The 19,712-nt window shown below is 33.0% G+C and overlaps 1 protein-coding gene and 1 non-coding gene across 2 annotated transcripts; one reads left to right on the top strand and one right to left on the bottom strand.

Annotated features, from left to right (window-relative positions):
* Positions 1–1,771: 1,771 nt before the first annotated feature.
* LOC111801956 (uncharacterized) lies at positions 1,772–3,377 on the bottom strand. Its single transcript, XM_023686207.2, has 3 exons — positions 3,122–3,377; positions 2,773–2,902; positions 1,772–2,707 (listed from the first exon to the last, which is right to left on the bottom strand). The coding sequence occupies exons 1-3, from the start codon at positions 3,252–3,254 to the stop codon at positions 1,987–1,989; spliced, it is 984 nt and encodes a 327-aa protein (XP_023541975.2). The 5' UTR covers positions 3,255–3,377; the 3' UTR covers positions 1,772–1,986.
* Positions 3,378–14,623: 11,246 nt separating this feature from the next.
* On the top strand, positions 14,624–16,353 carry LOC111802261 (uncharacterized). The gene is made up of 2 exons (XR_015422485.1): positions 14,624–14,860; positions 15,510–16,353. It is a non-coding gene; the product is annotated as an uncharacterized LOC111802261 (transcript).
* The last annotated feature ends 3,359 nt before the right edge of the window (positions 16,354–19,712 follow it).

Here is a 19,712-nt window from a genome sequence, read left to right on the forward strand (position 1 = left end):
AATAGAATTTACAATCTAATCCTTTATTTTCGAATTCGGTTTGGTTGTCGGGTTATTTTTTAAAATTTTTTAAAAAAATTTCTATTTGACCACAATTCATGTTATATCATAAAAAACTCAAATATCAAACATTCACAATGCATCACTAATATTGGTTACAAACGTCAAATACTCTATTTTCAGGTTGGTCGAGTTGAACAAACTCAAAAAAATATCAACTCACGGAATCTGACCCAAATTTTCAATTTTTCAAAATTTCAACTAGCTCAACCTTTATAGTTTGCATTGTGTAGTCCAGATTGTTCGGGTTATCAGGTCATCTGAAACACTCCTATATTTTAGACGATTTAAAAAAAATATAAGTATGATTTTATCATTTATGAAAAATAAACGTTTAATTTTCATAATAATCTTAAATGGATATTGCTAGATTGTAACCCTATTTTCAGGCTGGTTGAGTTGACCAAACCCAAAAAATGTCAACTTGGAATCTGACTCAAATTTTCAATTTTTTAAAATTTCAACGGGCTCAACCTTTATAGTTTGCGTTGCGTAGTCCAGATTGTTCGGGTTATCGAGTCATATGAAACACTCCTACATTTTAGACGATTTTTAAAAATATAAGTATGATTTTATCATTTATGAAAAATTAAACTCTTAATGGATATGGCTAGATTGTAACCCTATTTTCAGGCTGGTTGAGTTGACCAAATCTAAAAATGTCAACTCATCACCCAAAATTTTCAATTTTTTCAGAATTTGAACCAGCTTTGTGTAGTCCAGATTGTTCCAGTTATCAAGTCATAGAAAACAGTCCAACATTTTAGACGACTTTTTTAAAATATAAATATGATTTTATCCTTTATGAAAAATAAACGTCATCGTCTAAATTAAAAAAAGAAAAAAGAAATAATAATATATAATTAAATAATTTAAGGATAGTTGATTAATTATTTAGTCTAATACAATGAATATGATCCCTCAAAATGAAAGTGAAGAGGAATCTAATCTTGATATTAATAATGCAATACACAAAACCTCATAACAATCACATAAAATTAGAATTATATAATAATTAATTTAAATTTAAGTTTTAAATTTTAAATTTATGTAAATAAAAATAAAAATAAAAATAAACACAAATGTGGTTGCCATTTCTCTTCCAACCCTCACCAGCCCATTAGGCCCCCTTTGTCTCCCAACACACACACCCATGGTCTTAGGACAAAACCAAATAATTCTCTTCTTTTTTTTTTATAAAAGTGAAAAAAAAAATCTAATTTTTATATTTCGTTTTCAATTAGACATTTTTTTCTCTCTTAACGTCTAATGGATGAAAGATTTAAATATCTGACTTTTTAATGGATAGTAAACGATTTAACCAATTTGATCAGTAGCCCTTCGCAGTCCTACCTAACACTTCATCGATGGAGAATTCTCCTACAAACATGCTATGCCCGACTCTTTATTTTTGTGTTTTTTAGAAGAAGGGTACTAAATAACAACTGGGTCTTCTTTATATTGCGATGATATTGTCCAGTTTAGCTCGTTACTTATTGTCATCAACCTCACGATTCTAAAACACATCTACTAGGGAGAGGTTTCCACACCCCTTATAAGAAATGTTTCATTCCCCTCACCACTGATGCAGAACCTCACAACAGTAGCTGGTTCGAGAAGATGATCAACCACATTTGAACCTGAACATGACCCAGATTGGTACCGGGAGACATGGGTTTTATCCAAATGGAGAGAATTTGAAACAAGAGAATAGAAATCAAAGATTCACTCTTTCACATTATTTCAACTCATCATAAAATCAAAATATAACAAAAGAAGTGGAAAATAGAAGAGAATTACAAGAACAAAAAGGAAAAAGAAAAAAAAAAATCAAACCTTTTTTTTTTTTTCTCTTGGGAAATCCCTATTACTATCAACATCTGTGTGTATTTTTTAAGAGAGAGAAGGATTGAATGTACAATTAGTTCACAAATGGTGGAAGACATCAAAGTTGCCTCCAACAATGGCTTGTGTCAGTGACGTTAATGGATAGCTACTGAAATCTACTGAGCTTCGACTCTGAATCAGCTGCCCATCAACCACTGAACTTCCTGTTACTGTCTTCAATTCCTCGGACTTTACCACATTACTATGATTATCCACATGAATCTGGAAAAAACTCTCCAATTTATTCTCGTTTTCCCACGAACAAAGTGTCGAATTATCCACTCTGTTGTTGTTGTTGTTGTTCATGTAGAATCCTCCAGAATTGTCGGAGAATTCTGTCCCCGACAAGCTCCCATGGTCGGAATTTGTCAAACTCGGCACTGAATTGAACCCGAAATTCGGGTCTAGCCCTGTTTGGAACTCGAAAAAACAGAGGGAATCAAGGGCTTGTTTGTTTAAGAAATGGTCACGGTGTGGCGGCGCCGTCATTCCGCCGTCGTAGTACTCAGCACCGCCGATGAGAAATGCTGGATTTTGAGTGGGTATGGCGGAGATGCCGCCGGAAAGTCCTGGAACCGGTGGGATTTGGGTGAATTCCTTGTCTTCGAAGATTTTCTTCTCTTTAATCTCTTTGATCAAAGGTTTGTGAGTGTTCGGATCAATTCCTTGCTTCATTAGCTTCTTTTTCAAACTTGAATTCCAAAAATTCTTGATTTCATTGTCTGTTCTTCCTGGTAACTGCGCCGCAATTTGTGCCCATCTGCAAAATCCACGACCATGAATCTAGCTCGACATTATAAACAACAGAACACTCTCTGTTCTTACCTGTTTCCCAACACTTCGTGGAGACTTATAATGAGATCCTCTTCTTGTTGGGAGAACATTCCTCGCTTCAAATCAGGCCTCAAGTAGTTAATCCACCGCAGCCGACAGCTCTTCCCACATCTCTGCAAACCTTAAATAATCCAACGAAAAAAACAGAGTAAAGCTTCGATTTTGAAGCAAACCCAGATGAGAAAACAGAGTAAATTTCGCTTTTGAAGCAAACCCAGATGAAAAAACAGAGTAAAACATCGATTTGAAACAAACCCAGATGAGAAAACAGAGTAAAAATCGAATTTGAAGCAAACCCAGATGAAAAAACAAAGAAAAAGTTCATAAAATGATGAAATACCAGCAAGTTTTGGGACAGAACTCCAGCAGCCAACGCCGAATCTTGTGATGTAATTGAAGAGCTTTTCGTCTTCCTCCGGCGACCAGAGGCCTTTCCTTAGTTTCTGCTTCAGACAGCAAGAATGGCGTCCCATTATAGTGAGAGAAAGGTGTGTGAGTGAATGAATGGGTCGATTCCAATGGCGTAGGACAGGTAAATATATATATACGATGATGATTTTAATGAATTGAAGGATTAATCATACTTGAGATTGAAGTTATAGTGAGAGAGAGAGAGAGAGAGAGATGATCAACAATCAAGTGGGTTTTACGCTAATTTTGGTGCTGCCTTTGAACAGTAGAAGATTGAATTTTAAGAAATCTCTATGTATGGAAAAAGAAAATGAGAAAAATGAGAAAAGGGGTAAGTTTGTGCTATTTTCCTAAATTAATTAGCTTAAATTTGTCGTTAAAATATAATTTTGGTTCTCGTACACGAGTAAAGAAAGAGTACATGAATGAACCGATATTAGATATTGTTCTCTTTGAGTCCTTTCAGGGTTTTCCTTCAAAATTTTAGAACGTGTATACTAATGAGAGGTTTTCACACCCTTGTAAAGAATGTTTCGTTCCTCTCTTTAACCGATACGGGATCTCACAATCCACCACTTTCGGGACCAACGTCCTCGTTGACACACTACATGATGTCTGGGTTTGATAATATTTGTAACAGCCCAAACGCACCTTTATTAGATATTATCTAATTTGACTTGTTATTTATCACCGCCAGCCTCACGGTTTTAAAATGCATCTACTAGGGAGAAATTTTCACAGTTCTATACAGAATACTTCGTTCTCCACTCGAGATCTCACACGATGTCACATTTAAATAAGAGTGATTTTGAAGATATGATGGTTAAGAATGAACAGTTAAAAATTACTGTTATTTAGAGTGATTTTGAAGATATGATGGTTAAGAATGAACAGTTAAAAATTACTACTTGTACCAACAAGATGCACGTTCTTTTTTAACTCCGTAATTTTAAAATTATGAAAACAACAAATAATAAAAGTGAATTTAGAGTTTGAAATCTCAACAGCAATTGTGGTGTTATCATTCCCTTTTTAACCCATTTCCAAAAAATTAGAAAAAGCTTTTTAACTTTTACTTAACCTTACAATCATCATTAACCATTTTTTCTATAAAATAATAATAGAAAAAGTTTGGTCAACATCGTAATAATAGTTGTTGTCAAATTTTGGGTAAGATAATGTATTTAATTTTCACGTGATAATAACGGTAAAATTTGTTTTACGAGAAGAAAATACATCTTATAAGATGCTAAACGTTAAACACACTAATGTCGTGCTTGTCCGATGCTTTTTGAATCTTACATCTCTAAACAACAAAATAGTGTTTATATACCGTCCAATTAGAACTTTCTTTTAGGATTAGGGTAAAAAAAATCAAATTTCGACTAGATCAAAAGCGCACGAGCCAGAAAGTAATGGATGCAAGCCTCACAGGTGGCAACCTTAGGGTCACCCACGACCTCAAGGTGAAACCGACCATGGACTTGGACTTCAACACAAGTTCCCTTTCTTCGTCCATTCACATTACAACAACGATAAACTTTGTTTTAGCCGGAGAGAATTATAATATTATTAATTGAAATTTTCTATATGGATCTAAAATATAATTTTCAATTTTTTAAAAAAAAAAAAACCTTCAAAATATATCATAAATATATATTTTTAAATTTTCAATAAAATAAAATGCAAATAATTAAGGAAATTACCAATTTAAATTAAATTAGTAACATTTTTTTTTTATTTTTCATTAATTCAAAATCAAGTAAATAAATAATAATTAAAAAAAGGATGAAATCATGGTTGATGCTTATATTACTTAAATAATTAGGTTTAAAAAGGAAATTAAGTACAATATAATTATTAACAACTCATTTATAGTTATTGAGTGATTTTTAAGTTAGAAGCAACAAATGCAAAAATAAATTAAAATAATAAATTATTTACTTAAAACTCGAGGGTTTAAAAAGGAATTAAATAATAATTTTGGGGTTAAACTTTAAACACAGAATTGCGTGCAATCTACTGTTACGCAATATTTAGGCGCATGTTTTTTTTATTATTATTAAAAAATTATTTATTTAAATATTTTATAATGTTTTAATAATCCATAAGGTCCAGCCGACACCTTTGTGTTCACAACCATGGACCCCATCCCTTTTCTTTTTTTTTTTTTTTATTTATTTATTTTCCATTATTATATTTTTTTTATTTTTATTTTTTTATAAGAAATGATCACATCACCTACTCCGACATCCTCCCCCGACATGATTAAGGGACCATCGTCCTCGGCCACACCATTCCGTGTTTGGCTTTGTTACCATTTGTAATAGCTCAAAGTTACTGCCACCATATATTGTCCGCTTTTGACTTTATTTTCTGAGCTTCTTCTGAAGGATTTTAAATCTCCAACCGACATGAGATCTCATAACTATTCCCATTGACTGATATAAACCCTTTCAAACTGTGATATCTATTTATTCTGTTGGATGACGAAAGTCTCACCTCGGCTAATTTAGAAAATGATCGTGAGTTTATAATCAAATAATACTATCTCCATTGATACGAGGCATTTTGGGAAGCCCAAAGCAAAGCCATGAGAGCTTATACTCAAAGTGGACAATATCAAACCATTGTGGAGAGTCGTGTTCATCTAATATGGTATCAAAGTCATGCTCTAAACTTAGTTATGCCAATAGATTGGTAAATCCTCAAATGTTGAACAAATAACTCAAAAGAAAATGAGTCAAGCCTCCTCGATGGTATAGTAAAAAATGACTAAAACTCCAAAACAAAAAGGAGTCGAGTCTCGATTAAGGAGAGGCGTACTTTGTTCAGTGGAAGGTATTGGATGATGAAAGTCCCACATCAGCTAGGGAATGATCGTGGGTTTATAATGAATACTATCTCCATCGGTAGGAGACTTTTAGGAAGCGCAAAGCAAAGCCACGAGAGCTTATGCTCAAAGTGGACAATATCAAACCATTGTGGAGAGTCGTGTTCATTTAACACGTTCATATACCTCTTTCTTAGTCTGTTCTCCTAACGATTAATTAAAAAAATATATAATATATATATATATATTTTTTTTTTGTAGGGAGGACATAAAAATATATAATTAAACTTTTCATATTACAACTTTTTAATTTTGAAAATTTAGAAAAGTCATAGCTAAAAATAATTTAAAACAAAAATATAAAATATAAATAACCGACATATCCACGTCAGACGACATAAATACAGTTTCTTTCGTTATCTTCGAAAATACGAGCCAGCTCAACACTCTCTCATACGCCGAATCGGCCCAATGATTGGCCCACATCTTTTTGTCTCTCTTCCCCGTCAAAAGGTCCCTTTTTTTTTCCTTTTTTTAATTTTTAATTTTTAATTAAATCCCTCAAATAATAATAATTTTATTTATTTATTTATTTAAACAAAAGTTCATATTTTGTGGGCCATAAGATCTGGAAATCCAAAACTTGTCGAGCGACGTATTCGTAATGCCGTCGGTGTTACATTTCTAATTAAATATTTATTATTATCTGTCTTTAAATTATTTAAATATATATCTAATTATTATTATTATTTATTAATTGACTATTTTTTTTTCTCTATAAAATTAAATTGAATATTTATTTTATTTATGTCAATTATACCTATTATTATTATTATTATTATTAAAAAAAATTAAATTGAGAATAAAATAAATGATTAGAAAGTTTAAAAGAAAATCATGTTGGCATATTAAGTTGTAATTAATTCAAGATTCTACCTTCTCTTTATTGTCATAATCAATTATCAAATCCCAAATAAAATATAAAATTCATTAGGGAATAATTGGAATATTTCTATTTTTTAAACATTAAACTTATCTAAATAAAATAAATTTATAATTAAAAAAAAAAACAATTTGATCTAATTTTGAACGTTAAAAAATAAAATTTATAATTTAATCTATGTTTTAAAAGGTCGGTTAAATACGGTAAAAAGAGAATCTCAAAGGAATATTCACATAACTCGATAATTTAACCCTTCTAGACGACTCAACTCGAACTATAAAAGGATGGTTAGGTCAGTCTTTTTTCAAAAGGATGATAGGTTGATTTTTTTAAAAATTAAAAAAAAAAATCAAGTCGGTTTGAGGGTTGACTATTTTTTTATTTGGTCAACCCAACCAACCTGAAAGGGTTACAACCCACTCAACACTTTTGTACATTTAAGATTATTAGGAAAATTAAGAATATTTAAATTTTATAACCCGTGTTAGCTATGCGTTGTGACTTGTGACTTGTGAATGTTTGATACTTAAAATTTATGATATTTTAGTTAGTAATGTAACCGGTAGAATTTCTTTAAATAATTTAAATAATAATAAAAAATAACGGGACAATTTAATTTAATTTGGATTGTGAGCTCTATTTAGATTGTTGGGGTCGTGAGAAATTTGAAAATTAAAAAAGTGGAAAAAAAAGTATTGAAAATAGTTGGAAAACATTCAATCCACAAAAGGGGTCCCAATACATTCAAAGCCTACTGATAGAAAACAGTACGGATTTTGAAATTGATGTTCCGACTGCGACTGTGACATTGCAAGCGTGTAATCTGTCACCGCCCCAAACACTTTCCGCCACGTGTTCGAACTTCTGTGGCCCTATCCTACGTTTTCCGGTTTTAACATTGACCCGACCCGATCCGTTCTTCTCTCTCTACTGTCACCGTCTTGTTGCGTCACCATGATGTCGCCGACATTTCTGACTCCCTCCCTTGCCTCCTCTTCCTACTTTTTTAGCGAAAAAAAAAAAAAAAATTAAAATTATATCTTTAATTTTTTAAAAATTTCACTAATTATCAAAATAATTAATATTTATGAAATTATTAACCCATTTAACCGTTATAAAAAATCAAAAAAATGTTTTACCCGTCAAACGAAAACGGTATATAAACACCTCATAGATTATCATCCTTTTTAACGTTACTCTCGAAAGATTACTAATATTTTTGAAATATTGTATTAACGGTAAGATTATTTTTGAATTTTTTAAAATAATTTAGAAAATTAAAAGCAAAGATTTAAATCTAGAATATTTTAATTTTAATTTATAATATAAAATTTATTAATTTAGAAAAAAAAAATTGTTGCACCCTCCTTGAATTTAGTTTCGTGGGGGTGAGGGGCCTTTGGAGTGTGGGGTATGTGCCCTAAGGAAAAAGTCTCTTCATATACAGATCACCATTTGAAGGACACCCTACAATTATTGTATAGTCCTTGGACTTTGCCTAAATTGTCTATAATTCATTATATTTGAATTTTGAAAATATCAATAATATCCCGTGTTTGAAAATATATTATTCTTGTCACGTCACCTACTTGTTTTGAAATGTTTTCTAAGAGTGAAGACTATTCCGACATGGCATCACAGGTCCTTTCAGCCTGAAAATCCTTACGAGATCGCCCCACGTAAAATTACTTCAAGCAAATCACGCTTAATTTTGAAGTTTTTATAACTGAGCTACTGAAAAAGAACGTGTACTTTGTTGGTATAGATAATAACTTTCAAGTACGGTGTCAGTTCATATTTCCTAACTCGAGCGTCACATTCGTAGAATTTTGAAAGAAACAATATTATTTAAATAGAATGAATATGTTTATTTCAATTAATACCATTATTAATTTAAAATTTTAATCGATACCAAAGCAAAATTGTATTTGATTTGAAGGGAGTGAGTCGTTTTCAAAAGGGTGTCCATCGACCAACAATAAAGCTTCCTTTTAAAGATATGATGATCATAAAAATGATGGAGAAAGCAAACGGGTTTCTAGGATATTCTATGACAAATCCCGAGTGACAAAGTTAGTTTTAATCGAATTGAGTACGTGACGATGTGGTCTTGTATTTTAGCTGACTGTGTAGGTTAAGTAGCTAATTGTAACCGCTCAAACTCACTACTAGTAGATATTGTCTGCTTTAGCACGTTACATATCATCATCAACCTCACGGTTTTTGAAGCGCGTCTATTGAGGAAAGATTTCCACACCTTTATAAGGAATACTTTGTTCGCTTCTCCAGCCGATGTGTGATCTCACAATTAACCCCCTTTGGAGCCAGCGTCCTCTCTGGCACACCACCCAATATTTAGCTCTGATATCATTTGTAACAGCTTGAGGTGAATACGAGCGATTTTTGTCCGCTTTGGCTCCATATTGTCATCAGTCTTAAGGTAATAAACCGACCGAGCAAAGACAATAATGGTTATTCTTTTAAATTGTAGAGGCTAAAATATACATTTTAAAATTAATTTATGAACTTTTTAAGACGATGAATATACCACCGTTTGTTTCCCTTAAAAAGCATAGTAATAATGAAATTTTGGACGGAGCATCAATCATTTCAAAATTTGAAAAAAATGACACGAAAACATGATTAAAATTTCTGGTGGGGTCGGATGTAACATTTTTAATTAGAACGATGACGATCGAAAATGAAAAACGTTTTTTTTAATAGAAAATGGACGAGATCGTTACGAATTTGAATTTAGTAGATGTTCTAACTACTCGAAAATCATAAATACTTCTTCAAAGAATGTTTTTGCATTGAATAAACTATTCATTCACTATCGACCATATCATGCATTAATAAACGAATATCATATGATATTTCTATTATATTCTCGTAATTTTAGCTTAATTTATTATCATAGATACGTTTTCTTTTTCTTTTGTATCTGTCTATAGTTACTCCGACTTCAGGTACTAAATTCATAAATTTTTACCTTCTTGTCTAATTGATCTCTATCATATTTGACATCGTTAAAAGTTATAGACGTAAAGTTGAAAAGTAACGATCGTATCAGACATAAAATCTAACTGTGTCTTTAACTTTGTGAATTTTAAGAAAGGTCGAATATGACGTACAAAATTAAATATTAAAAAATGTCTTTATTGTTTTTCATCAAATTCATGCATTTCTTCAATATTGTTGTTCATGGGATGGATGTAACCTCCAAATTGGGTGGTTTTTGTGTTTTTGGAACATGAATGTTGTAATTTCCACGTAGATTCTTTTTCTTTAAATAAATAAATAAATAAATAAATAAATAAATAAATATATATATATATATATATATATATATATATATGAATAGTAAGATGGTTAGGTTAAGTCATGTCTCTAAATTAATTATAGGAATCCACGGAGTTTTGTCAACAATATTGAAATAATTGAAATAAAAATCAAAGTATAAAGTAGAATTGTTAAAATCAAGCACCGATATTGAAGTATTATGTCGCAGTGAGTTGGGTCGGGTCTATTTTTGACCAAAATCAACGGAGAACTCATCTATCAATTAAAAGAAATAAAAACGAAATTAATTGAATTGAAAAAAAAAAAATAGTAAATCTATCCAAACGTACTCCACATATCAAAATGGTTCTAAATTTTATGGGTACAATGGGTCGGCTTGAAGAAATTTTTGTACCAACCCAGGTTCGTTAGGTTGATAACCTGAATATTCCAAGATTATTTCATAACTCAATTCAACTAGTTGGGGCTGAGTTGTCGGGGTTTTCCACTTTTTTTTTTCTTAATTTTTTTAAAAACTTGTGTACACTGTGCCATTGGTAGTGGGAGTAGCGATAGCGACGAGAGTGGCTGGCAACATGGGCGTGGCACAGGGCAAAGAGCATCTAGCATCATAGCAACATGGGCATGGACGAGGGGCGTTTGTGAGGGGTCGCAAAGTTGAGACGAGGAGCGTCTGCTATCTGCACGTTAAGTGTTGTAAGAGGCGAGCAAGACCTAGGTTAAGATTTGTATTATATATATATATATATATATATATATCAATTGTCAATAAACTCGAAATCTAAACCAAATCAGTTTAGTTCTAAAAAAATTAACTCAATCCAACCTAAATTATTATTTAATTTAATCTAAGCTGGTAATATCTGGTAGTAGGATAAAATATTAATTATAACATTAATTATGTTGGTTAACTTAATTTAGAGGCTACTACAAATAAAAATTAAAATTAAAATTAAAAAAATTAAAAAAAAAAAAAAAAAAAAGCACTGAAAGTTGGAAAATCATGTCTGTGGGCAGTCCCACCTTACACAAGGAAGTCAAAAGCAGCAATAAGAGTGCCATTGGAATTCACATAAAAAACAGGGGCTTAAATGTCAAATCACTAATCCCAAAGGACCAATTAGCAATTGATGTGATTATCCTGATTAAACCTTTCCATGTCTCCAGTTGGTAACAGCTTCCGATTTGACCCCAATATTTGACTCTAATTACACTTTTTTTTCCTTTTTTTTTTTTGCTCCCTGCCCCCTCTGGCCCACTTATTTCTCTTAAATTCCTCATAATTGCTTTATAACCCCTCTTAATCAATCTAATTACTTATAATATCCCAACCATACCGCTAATAGACCGGTTATGTATCGCTGTCAGCCTCATAATTTTAAAATACGATCTAACTATACACCTTTATAAGGAATAAGGTGCCTCAGGAATCTGGGTCCTTGTTAGCACACTGCCCAATTTCTAACTCTGTTATCATTTCTAAAAACCTAAGTCTACCGCTAATAGATATTGTTCGTTTTGACCCATTATACATCGTCGTCAGCTTCACAGTTTTAAAACGTGTTTATTAGGAAGAGATTTCCACACGCTTATAAAGAATGTTTCGTTCTTCTCTCCAACCGATGTGAGATCTAACATACATCATTATGAGCTACTTTTTTTTTTTTTTTTTTTTTCATTGTAGGATATGACGTGTCATAACTATTACCTGCTCGTATATTTAATATAATGTATAATCATGGGTTTAATTTTTCTTACCCGAGATACCGACAAAGTAATTTAAAAAATAAATTAATTGATAGTACAATTTTCATTATAATTCATAAAATATATATTATCCTTATTCCTTATCTTGTTGGTTGGTCTTAATACAGTAAACAAGCAATTATTATTAATCAATAATTTAATAAGATTATTGAAATTTTAAATAAAATATCACTTATTGACATTATAATAAATTTTTAAAAATTCTGATTCCATTTTTTAAATTTACAATATAAAAAGCCGAAACGGTCGACAACTCCACCTACCATAACAGAATTGTTTTGGGCCTAATCTTTGGGCCGTGAAAGCCTGTTGGGGCAATACATTTTGGGCCGCAAAGCCCAAATAAAAAATCTATTTTTAACAAGTCACATAGAGCCTCCCCTCGAGGTCTTCTCCTTTGGAGCCCTCAAATAGTCTCGACTCCCCTCGAACAAATCACACAGTAGAGCCTCTCCTCAAGGCGTCCTATGGAGGCCTTAAATAACTTCGACTCCCCTTGAATATATCACACCATAAAGCCTCTTCTCGAGGTCTTCTCCTCCTTTGGAGCCCTCAAACAGTCTCGACTCCCCTCGAACAAATCACACAATAGAGCCTCCCCTCGAGGCCTCCTTCTCTGGAGCCCTAAAAAAATCTCGACTCCTCTCTAACAAATTTGACCTTTTGTGAGGAACAAACCATTTCTTATAAGGGTGTGGAAACTTTTCTCAACTAAACACGTTTTTAAAACTTGAGGAGAAGCCTAAAGAGGACAATATCTACTAACGGAGGACTTGAGCTGTTACATCATTTATTAAACACCTACCTGAGTCACTATTACTACACCCTCAAGGTTCACTACTTTTATGTTCAATTCTATTGACACGAATAAGTTAAGATAAGGACATGACTTGATGTCATGTCAGGATCGATGACTTTCCACATTGGTACAACATTGTCCATTTTGAGCATAAACTCTCATGTCTTCCAAAAAAAACCTCGTACCAATGGAGATAATGTTCCAACAATCTCTCCCCCATGTGAAACAAATAAGTAAGCGAGAGACACTATTTCCATTGGTACGAGGTTTTTTTTTTAAGGAAACTAAAAATAAAGTCACGAGAATTTATGCTCAAAGTGGATAATATTATATCAATATAGATGGTCAACCGAAAATATATCTAAATACAATATATATATATATATATATATATATATATATATATATATATATATATATATAATCATTTTAATTTATATTATCCAACAAATATATCTAAATAAAGTGGGGCCCAAAAAAGGCATGTCTCTAATAATTAGGTCCATTTTAATTAATCTAAAAAAGGATCTAAAGAAAATCTTTCCAATTTTGCCCTTACCCACAATAAAAGGAAGCATATAAAGAAAATCAATAATATCATTGAAATTAATTAACCAAAAGGGAAACTAATATAATGATTAAAGTGGCTTTTTTGTTTCTAATTAATTTTATTTAAATGTAATTAATAATAACCCATTAAATATTTTAAATATACTCAATAATATTTAACCAATTTTATTAAACCATCTCATTTATTACACAATTATTTAATGATATCTCTTTAAATATTATAACTAACGTCGATTATTTAAGAATGTGGAAACATTTCCTTAATATACGTATTTTTAAACTCTAAGGCTAACGACGATACGTAACGGATTAAGACAAACAATATCAAATAATTGTAGGCTTGGGCTGTTACAAATGGTATCAGAACTAGACACTGAGCGGTGTGTCAGCGAGAACGGTGGGCCCTAAAGAGGGTGGATTGTGAGATCTCATATCAGTTGTAGAAGAGAACGAAGTATTTCTTATAAGGGTGTGAAAGCCTCTTCCTAACTTACGTACTTTAAAACCATGAGACTGATAACGATACGTAATGAGCCAAAACAGACAATATGTGCTAGCGGCGGGCTTGGACTGTTACACCCATTTTCTAAACCATCCCATTCATTTACATGTTTGTTCGAATTCAAAGTTGTAGTTAATTAACGATATTCATTCAGATACTATAAATATGATCAATCATACTTACTCGTTATTGTAAACCATCCTATCAGCTTACACTCGTATTCGTCGTTCAATAATTGCAATTGATCTCTCGACCCTATTCGTGATTGAACTTTAAAAAATCATATTGTTTTCAAATGTATTTCCTCGTTTACATTTTCTAAAACATTTCTCGCAAGCAAACATGACTCGAGGCTCGAGCATACATCGAAATTGTCCGTGAAATCTAAATTTCTCAAGCTAACTTATTCACTGAATTAGAACAAATGCAGCAGAATCGCATTCGTCGGTCGTTCAATTCATAATTGCAGTTGATCTCCCGACCCTACTCGTGATTGAACTTTAAAAAATCATACCTCAAATGGATTAAACAACCCTATTCAAATTGGGTCTCTTGTCCTATAATGGTTTAAGGCAATGTCATAATTATGGATTCCTAGGCACATGCACCTTCCCTATAGCACAAACCCTAATTCCCCAATTCACAAAGAGAGAGAAAGATATTCTTTAATACAATAATATTTGAGTAAATATATGAAGCTTAAGATATTTTCCTTCCTATTTTACTCTTAATTTCCATTAATTTTCCTATCTTTTCCTTCCACTAACACTAAATTCTCTCTCTAAGTTAGGGTTTCTCTATGAGTGTTCTTCAAAATTCAAGGCTCTTATGAGTTCATTCATCTGATTTAAGCTTATTTGGTGGTGTTCTTCATATAAAGTTAGGTACCCATTTCTTCTAAGAAGCTGCAAAGCAAGGATCTTGAAATTGATAGCTCTAGCAACCCAAAAGGTAGCCTCTTTCAGTCTTTTCTTCAAAGAACTTTAATGGGTTCGTGTTGTTCTTGTTATGAACACACATAAAAAGTACCAAAACAACAAAAAGGAAGAGGTTTGGTGCCAAAATTAGCAGTTTTTTTAGATGGGGTTCTCTATTTTTCATTGAAAAAGCTAAAGGGATTCATAAGATTTGAAGAAATCTTCAAAGTTTTCATCTTTTTTTGTCAAAATTAACCATCTTTTTTCGAAAATTAGAGGTTTTTTTTCATAAGATTTGAAGAAATCTACAAAGTTTTCATCTTTTTTGGTCAAAATTAACCATTTTTTTTGGAAAATTAGAGGTTTTTTTTCACAAGATTTGAAGAAATCCACGAAGTTTTCATCTTTTTAGGTCAAAATTAACCATTTTTTTGGAAATTTAGAAGTTTTTTTCACAAGATTTGAAGAAACCCACAAAGTTTTCATCTTTTTTTGTCAAAATTAACCATCTTTTTTCGAAAATTAAAAGTTTTTTTCACAAAATTTTCATCTTTTTTGGTCAAAATTAACCATTTTTTTGGAAATTTAGAAGTTTTTTTCACAAGATTTGAAGAAACCCACAAAGTTATCATCTTTTTTGGTCAAAATTAACCATTTGTTTGCTTGAAATTCCAATTTTGCAGATCAAAATGGGATCATCATCAAGAACAGAAACAAGCCATTACTACAGCCCTTGTGCAGCCTGCAAATTCCTAAGAAGAAAATGCATAGCAGGGTGTGTTTATGCGCCATATTTTCCACCAGAGGACCCTAAAAAATTTGCCAATGTTCATAAGGTTTTTGGAGCAAGCAACGTAGCCAAGCTTCTCAACCAAGTTCTTCCTCATCAAAGACAAGACGCCGTCGTTTCACTTGCCTATGAAGCCGAGGCTAGAATAAAAGATCCTGTTTATGGCTGCGTTGGTGCCATTTCATGCCTCCAAAAACAGGTCCAAAGGCTCCAAAAGGAGCTCGATGCAGCTAAAGCTCGTCTTTGTCTCTTCTCTTTCACTGACTTTTCAGCTCCCTTTTCATCTCAGCCTCAAATTATTAGTCCTCCTATGATTTGGAATAGTAACAATTATGATATCGTTTATGCTAATTCTTCTACGTACTTTAATGGAGGAATTTGAAGAAATTTGAAGAAATTTGAAGGAATTTGGAGGAATTTGAAGGAATTTGAAGGAATTTGGAGGAATTTGGAAGGAATTTGGAAGGAATTTGGAGGAATTAGGCTCCATGTGAGAGTTGAAGCAGCTAGCTCGAAGAGTATCTATGTCTGTCTCTATTGGGTTTTGGTGAAATGGGTTGAATCTATTGAGGGTTTTGAGAAATGGGTTTGTTTTATATTTTGATAAGAACTCATGATTTGTTAGGGTTTGTATCCTATCATTATTATTATAGCCGACTCTGAAAGGTACGTGTTTGTGTTAGTTGAAATGATTAAGATATAATATTATCGATCAAGAGATCAGAGGTTCGAATTCTTCTACTCTCATATGATATTATCGTTTTGTTCGAGTACACGAATATGTATATGAATCTTTAACATTTTGAAAGGCTCGAGCGGAATTCAACTCGCTATGAGTAGAAATTGTTAGAATTTTTTTTGGGTCGAACGTTGTTTTATTTATTATGAAAACCTTACATATAGTCAAATATTGTTGTTGTAATGTCTCTATTTGGATTAGGATTTGAAATTTGAATATGATATCGTTCAAATTGGGATCAGAACCAAACTTCTATCAAAAGAATGGTTTAGACATTAACTACAGTAGAATCTAGTGGGCATGTGATGCTCGAGTAAAAGAGGGCTACATGAATGAACTATGACCACATCTACATAACAATGATCTCGAAAATATGACATTAAGGTTAAGAAAGAGATAGACGAATTTATAATTACTATCTGTATCAACCATCTGCATTCTCATTTTCAATGACACAGTGAGTGATCTTTTGACTTTCTTTTAGAAAGCACGTGAGTGAGAATAAAACATGTTAAAAGAACCCGTGTTAATTTTTTTTTATATAGTTTTCACTCTTAGAAGCACTTTAAGATAAATAAGTACCGTGATCGTAGCGCACGGGATATAGAAAAGTGTCGGGAATGCTATATATTGAGCAAATTTTATTCAAGAAACTATGATATAATGATAGGCATTATGATTGCAAAGTTTGTAGTGGTTGAGGAAGCCTTGTGCTCAATGTTTCTATAAGGAAAAAAAAAAAAAAAAATTAAAGCTTTTATTTATAACTTTATTCCTTGAACATATTAAATAAATTATAATTATAAAATATTGCATATGAAAAACCACTTTACCTACCTACCTAACAACCTTAGAAGCTTAAGAGTTTGGAGCATGCTTCAACTTAGTGCTAAACTAGGACATTAAGCTGACAAGGCCCACGTCTAATGATTGGATTAGAATTCGATACCTGATGACCTTGATGTTCTCTTGTGACATCACCACGTTACCTACTCTTCATTTCTTAAGACTGAAGATTATTCCTGTAAATCCATACGAGTCATTTCAGTATGATTTGTCGTCGTTTACATGTATCTCACGAAAATTCTTAGGTTGACACCCAATATAAAATTGCTCAAAGTAAAGAACGATTAACTATGGAGTTTCTATGATTAAGATATCGAAAAGAAACGTGTACTTTATTTGTATAGATAGTAATTTTCATTTACTTTAAGTTTTTCTTAGTCATCCTATTCTCAGGATTGCTCTCATTCAAATGTAATCTCGGTTCATTCATGTACCATTTCTTTACTCGAGTGTTACAAAAAATCTCTAAATAGAATAACCCTTTTTTTTTTTCATTTGTAGGGTTAATTAGATTCTTGAGAGGATTCATAATAAAGAAGGTCAAAAGACTTCGCAGATGTTGAACACAATTTAAAAACCACTCTTACAAACCCTTAAGAACAAGTTCTTAAAATTCTTGGTAAAACACACATTACGACTCTCGAAAGCCCTCGAAAACGCGTCTAGGAGTGAAAGGTTTTCACACCCTTAAAAATGGTGACGGATGTGGGACATCACAAGAATTTAAAATTTAGACTATGTTTTTTAAAGATAAGTTGAAGGAATTTGAAGCTTAAAAAAAAAAAAAAAAAAAAAAAAAAAAGCCAAATCCAATGGGCAAACAAGGGACAAAAACATGAACAATGACAACTAAGAATCCAACTCCGATTGACATGTTTTTTCATGCAAACCTCGAATCCCTCAATTTCTTACATCTGTTCTTGTTCTTCCCCTTAAAGCAATCTCCTCTTCCTCTTCCTTTTCCCCAATTTCCGATTCCATGGCGGATTCTCAGCTCCGGCGACCCACAGCTTCCCCGTCCGATAACCCTCCTTCCACTACTCAACTTTTCCCACTTCTTCTTACTCTGTTACCCATCGCCGCCTTCCTCCTTTTCCTCGCCGGAATCTCCTTCATCGGAACCGTCGTTGGCTTGGCCGTTGTGTCTCCACTTTTTGTCATTTTCAGCCCCATTTTGGTCCCTGCCGCCGTCGTCATCGCCTTGGCGGTCGCCGGATTGCTCACCTCCGGAGCTTTTGGGGTCACGGCGTTATCTTCTCTGTCCTGGATGGCCAACATTTTACGACGGTCAGGAGATACCCTTCAGCTCCAGCAGGCTAAGCAATGGGTCCGTGAAACGGCGTCGCATGAGGAAGTTCAAACCAAGACTGAAGAAGTGGGCCCGGCCCAGGAAGGAGGAAGGACTGAACAAGGTGGTCAGGCCCAAGCGAAAGGTACCGATAAAAATGGAGAGGCCCAAGAAGGGTCTAAGGCCCAAGAAAGTGGGAAGGCCCAAGAAGGTGAGAAGGCCCAAGGAGGAAAGAAATGATAATGTGAGCCCATTGAACTATGGATGGCCAACTAGGATCAAGTTTTTGCACTTTATATTTAATTAATTTAATAATTTTAGAATTCTTAGCGTTTCGAGTAGAGTGTGCAAGTGTGCGTGTTTTTTCATCATCTCCACGAATTTAAAAATAAAAAATAAAAATAAAAATAAAAATAAAAAAGGAAAAAAGGTCCATGAAAGTTTGTTCCCCTTGTGATTTCATAATTTGTAAGCTTATTTTACGATAATTTCTTTAATTTTTATTTTTAGTACTCCCATTCCGAAATTACGTGACGGGTGACACAGATTTACGGTTCAATTTCAAAGATCGAGCTATCACATCAAGTAGCAACGAGAAGGTAATAGGTGGTAAGTTATAGAGTTGCGTACTTAGGCTTTTAGATGAACAGTTGGGTTCATCAATCTGTCTATGGTGAACATCGATTGCATCTCTTTTAGGTCGTGTCCTAGTTGGAAGGCAAGTTTGAGGCTAAAAGCTGCATACTTGAACTTCAAGTTGAGTGAGTTGATCAATGTAATGGCCCAAACCCACCATGAGCTAATATTGTCTTTTTTGGACTTTTCAATCGCACTTTGATGGCAGCGGACTTGCGATTGTGCAGCACTCACTTCTCAGCAACAAGTGAGTTAAGCCTATTCGTTTTTGCGTTGCCTACGGCCAATCGACGTATACTCGAGCCTCTGATCTCGATTCAAGAAGAAAGTTTTAGAAAACGGGGGCAGAGAAATTTCGAAAGAGAGTTTTGAAAGCAAGATTTGAGAAATTGATGTTATATGAGCATGTAAGCAAAAAATGCAACACAACGACTTACTGCATATAACTATCGAGTAGGGAGATTTGGGCTTTCTTGGGCTTTCCCTTTTTAGCTCAAACTGATGTGGGATCTCATAATCTATCTGTCTATGGTGAGTGAGCATCAGTTGACTCGTCTCTTGTAAAAAATGTTTCATTCTCCCCTCCA

The sequence above is a fragment of the Cucurbita pepo genome, chromosome 9 (assembly GCF_057944985.1).
Source record: "Cucurbita pepo subsp. pepo isolate OVF chromosome 9, ASM5794498v1, whole genome shotgun sequence".
Classification (NCBI taxonomy): domain Eukaryota; kingdom Viridiplantae; phylum Streptophyta; class Magnoliopsida; order Cucurbitales; family Cucurbitaceae; genus Cucurbita; species Cucurbita pepo.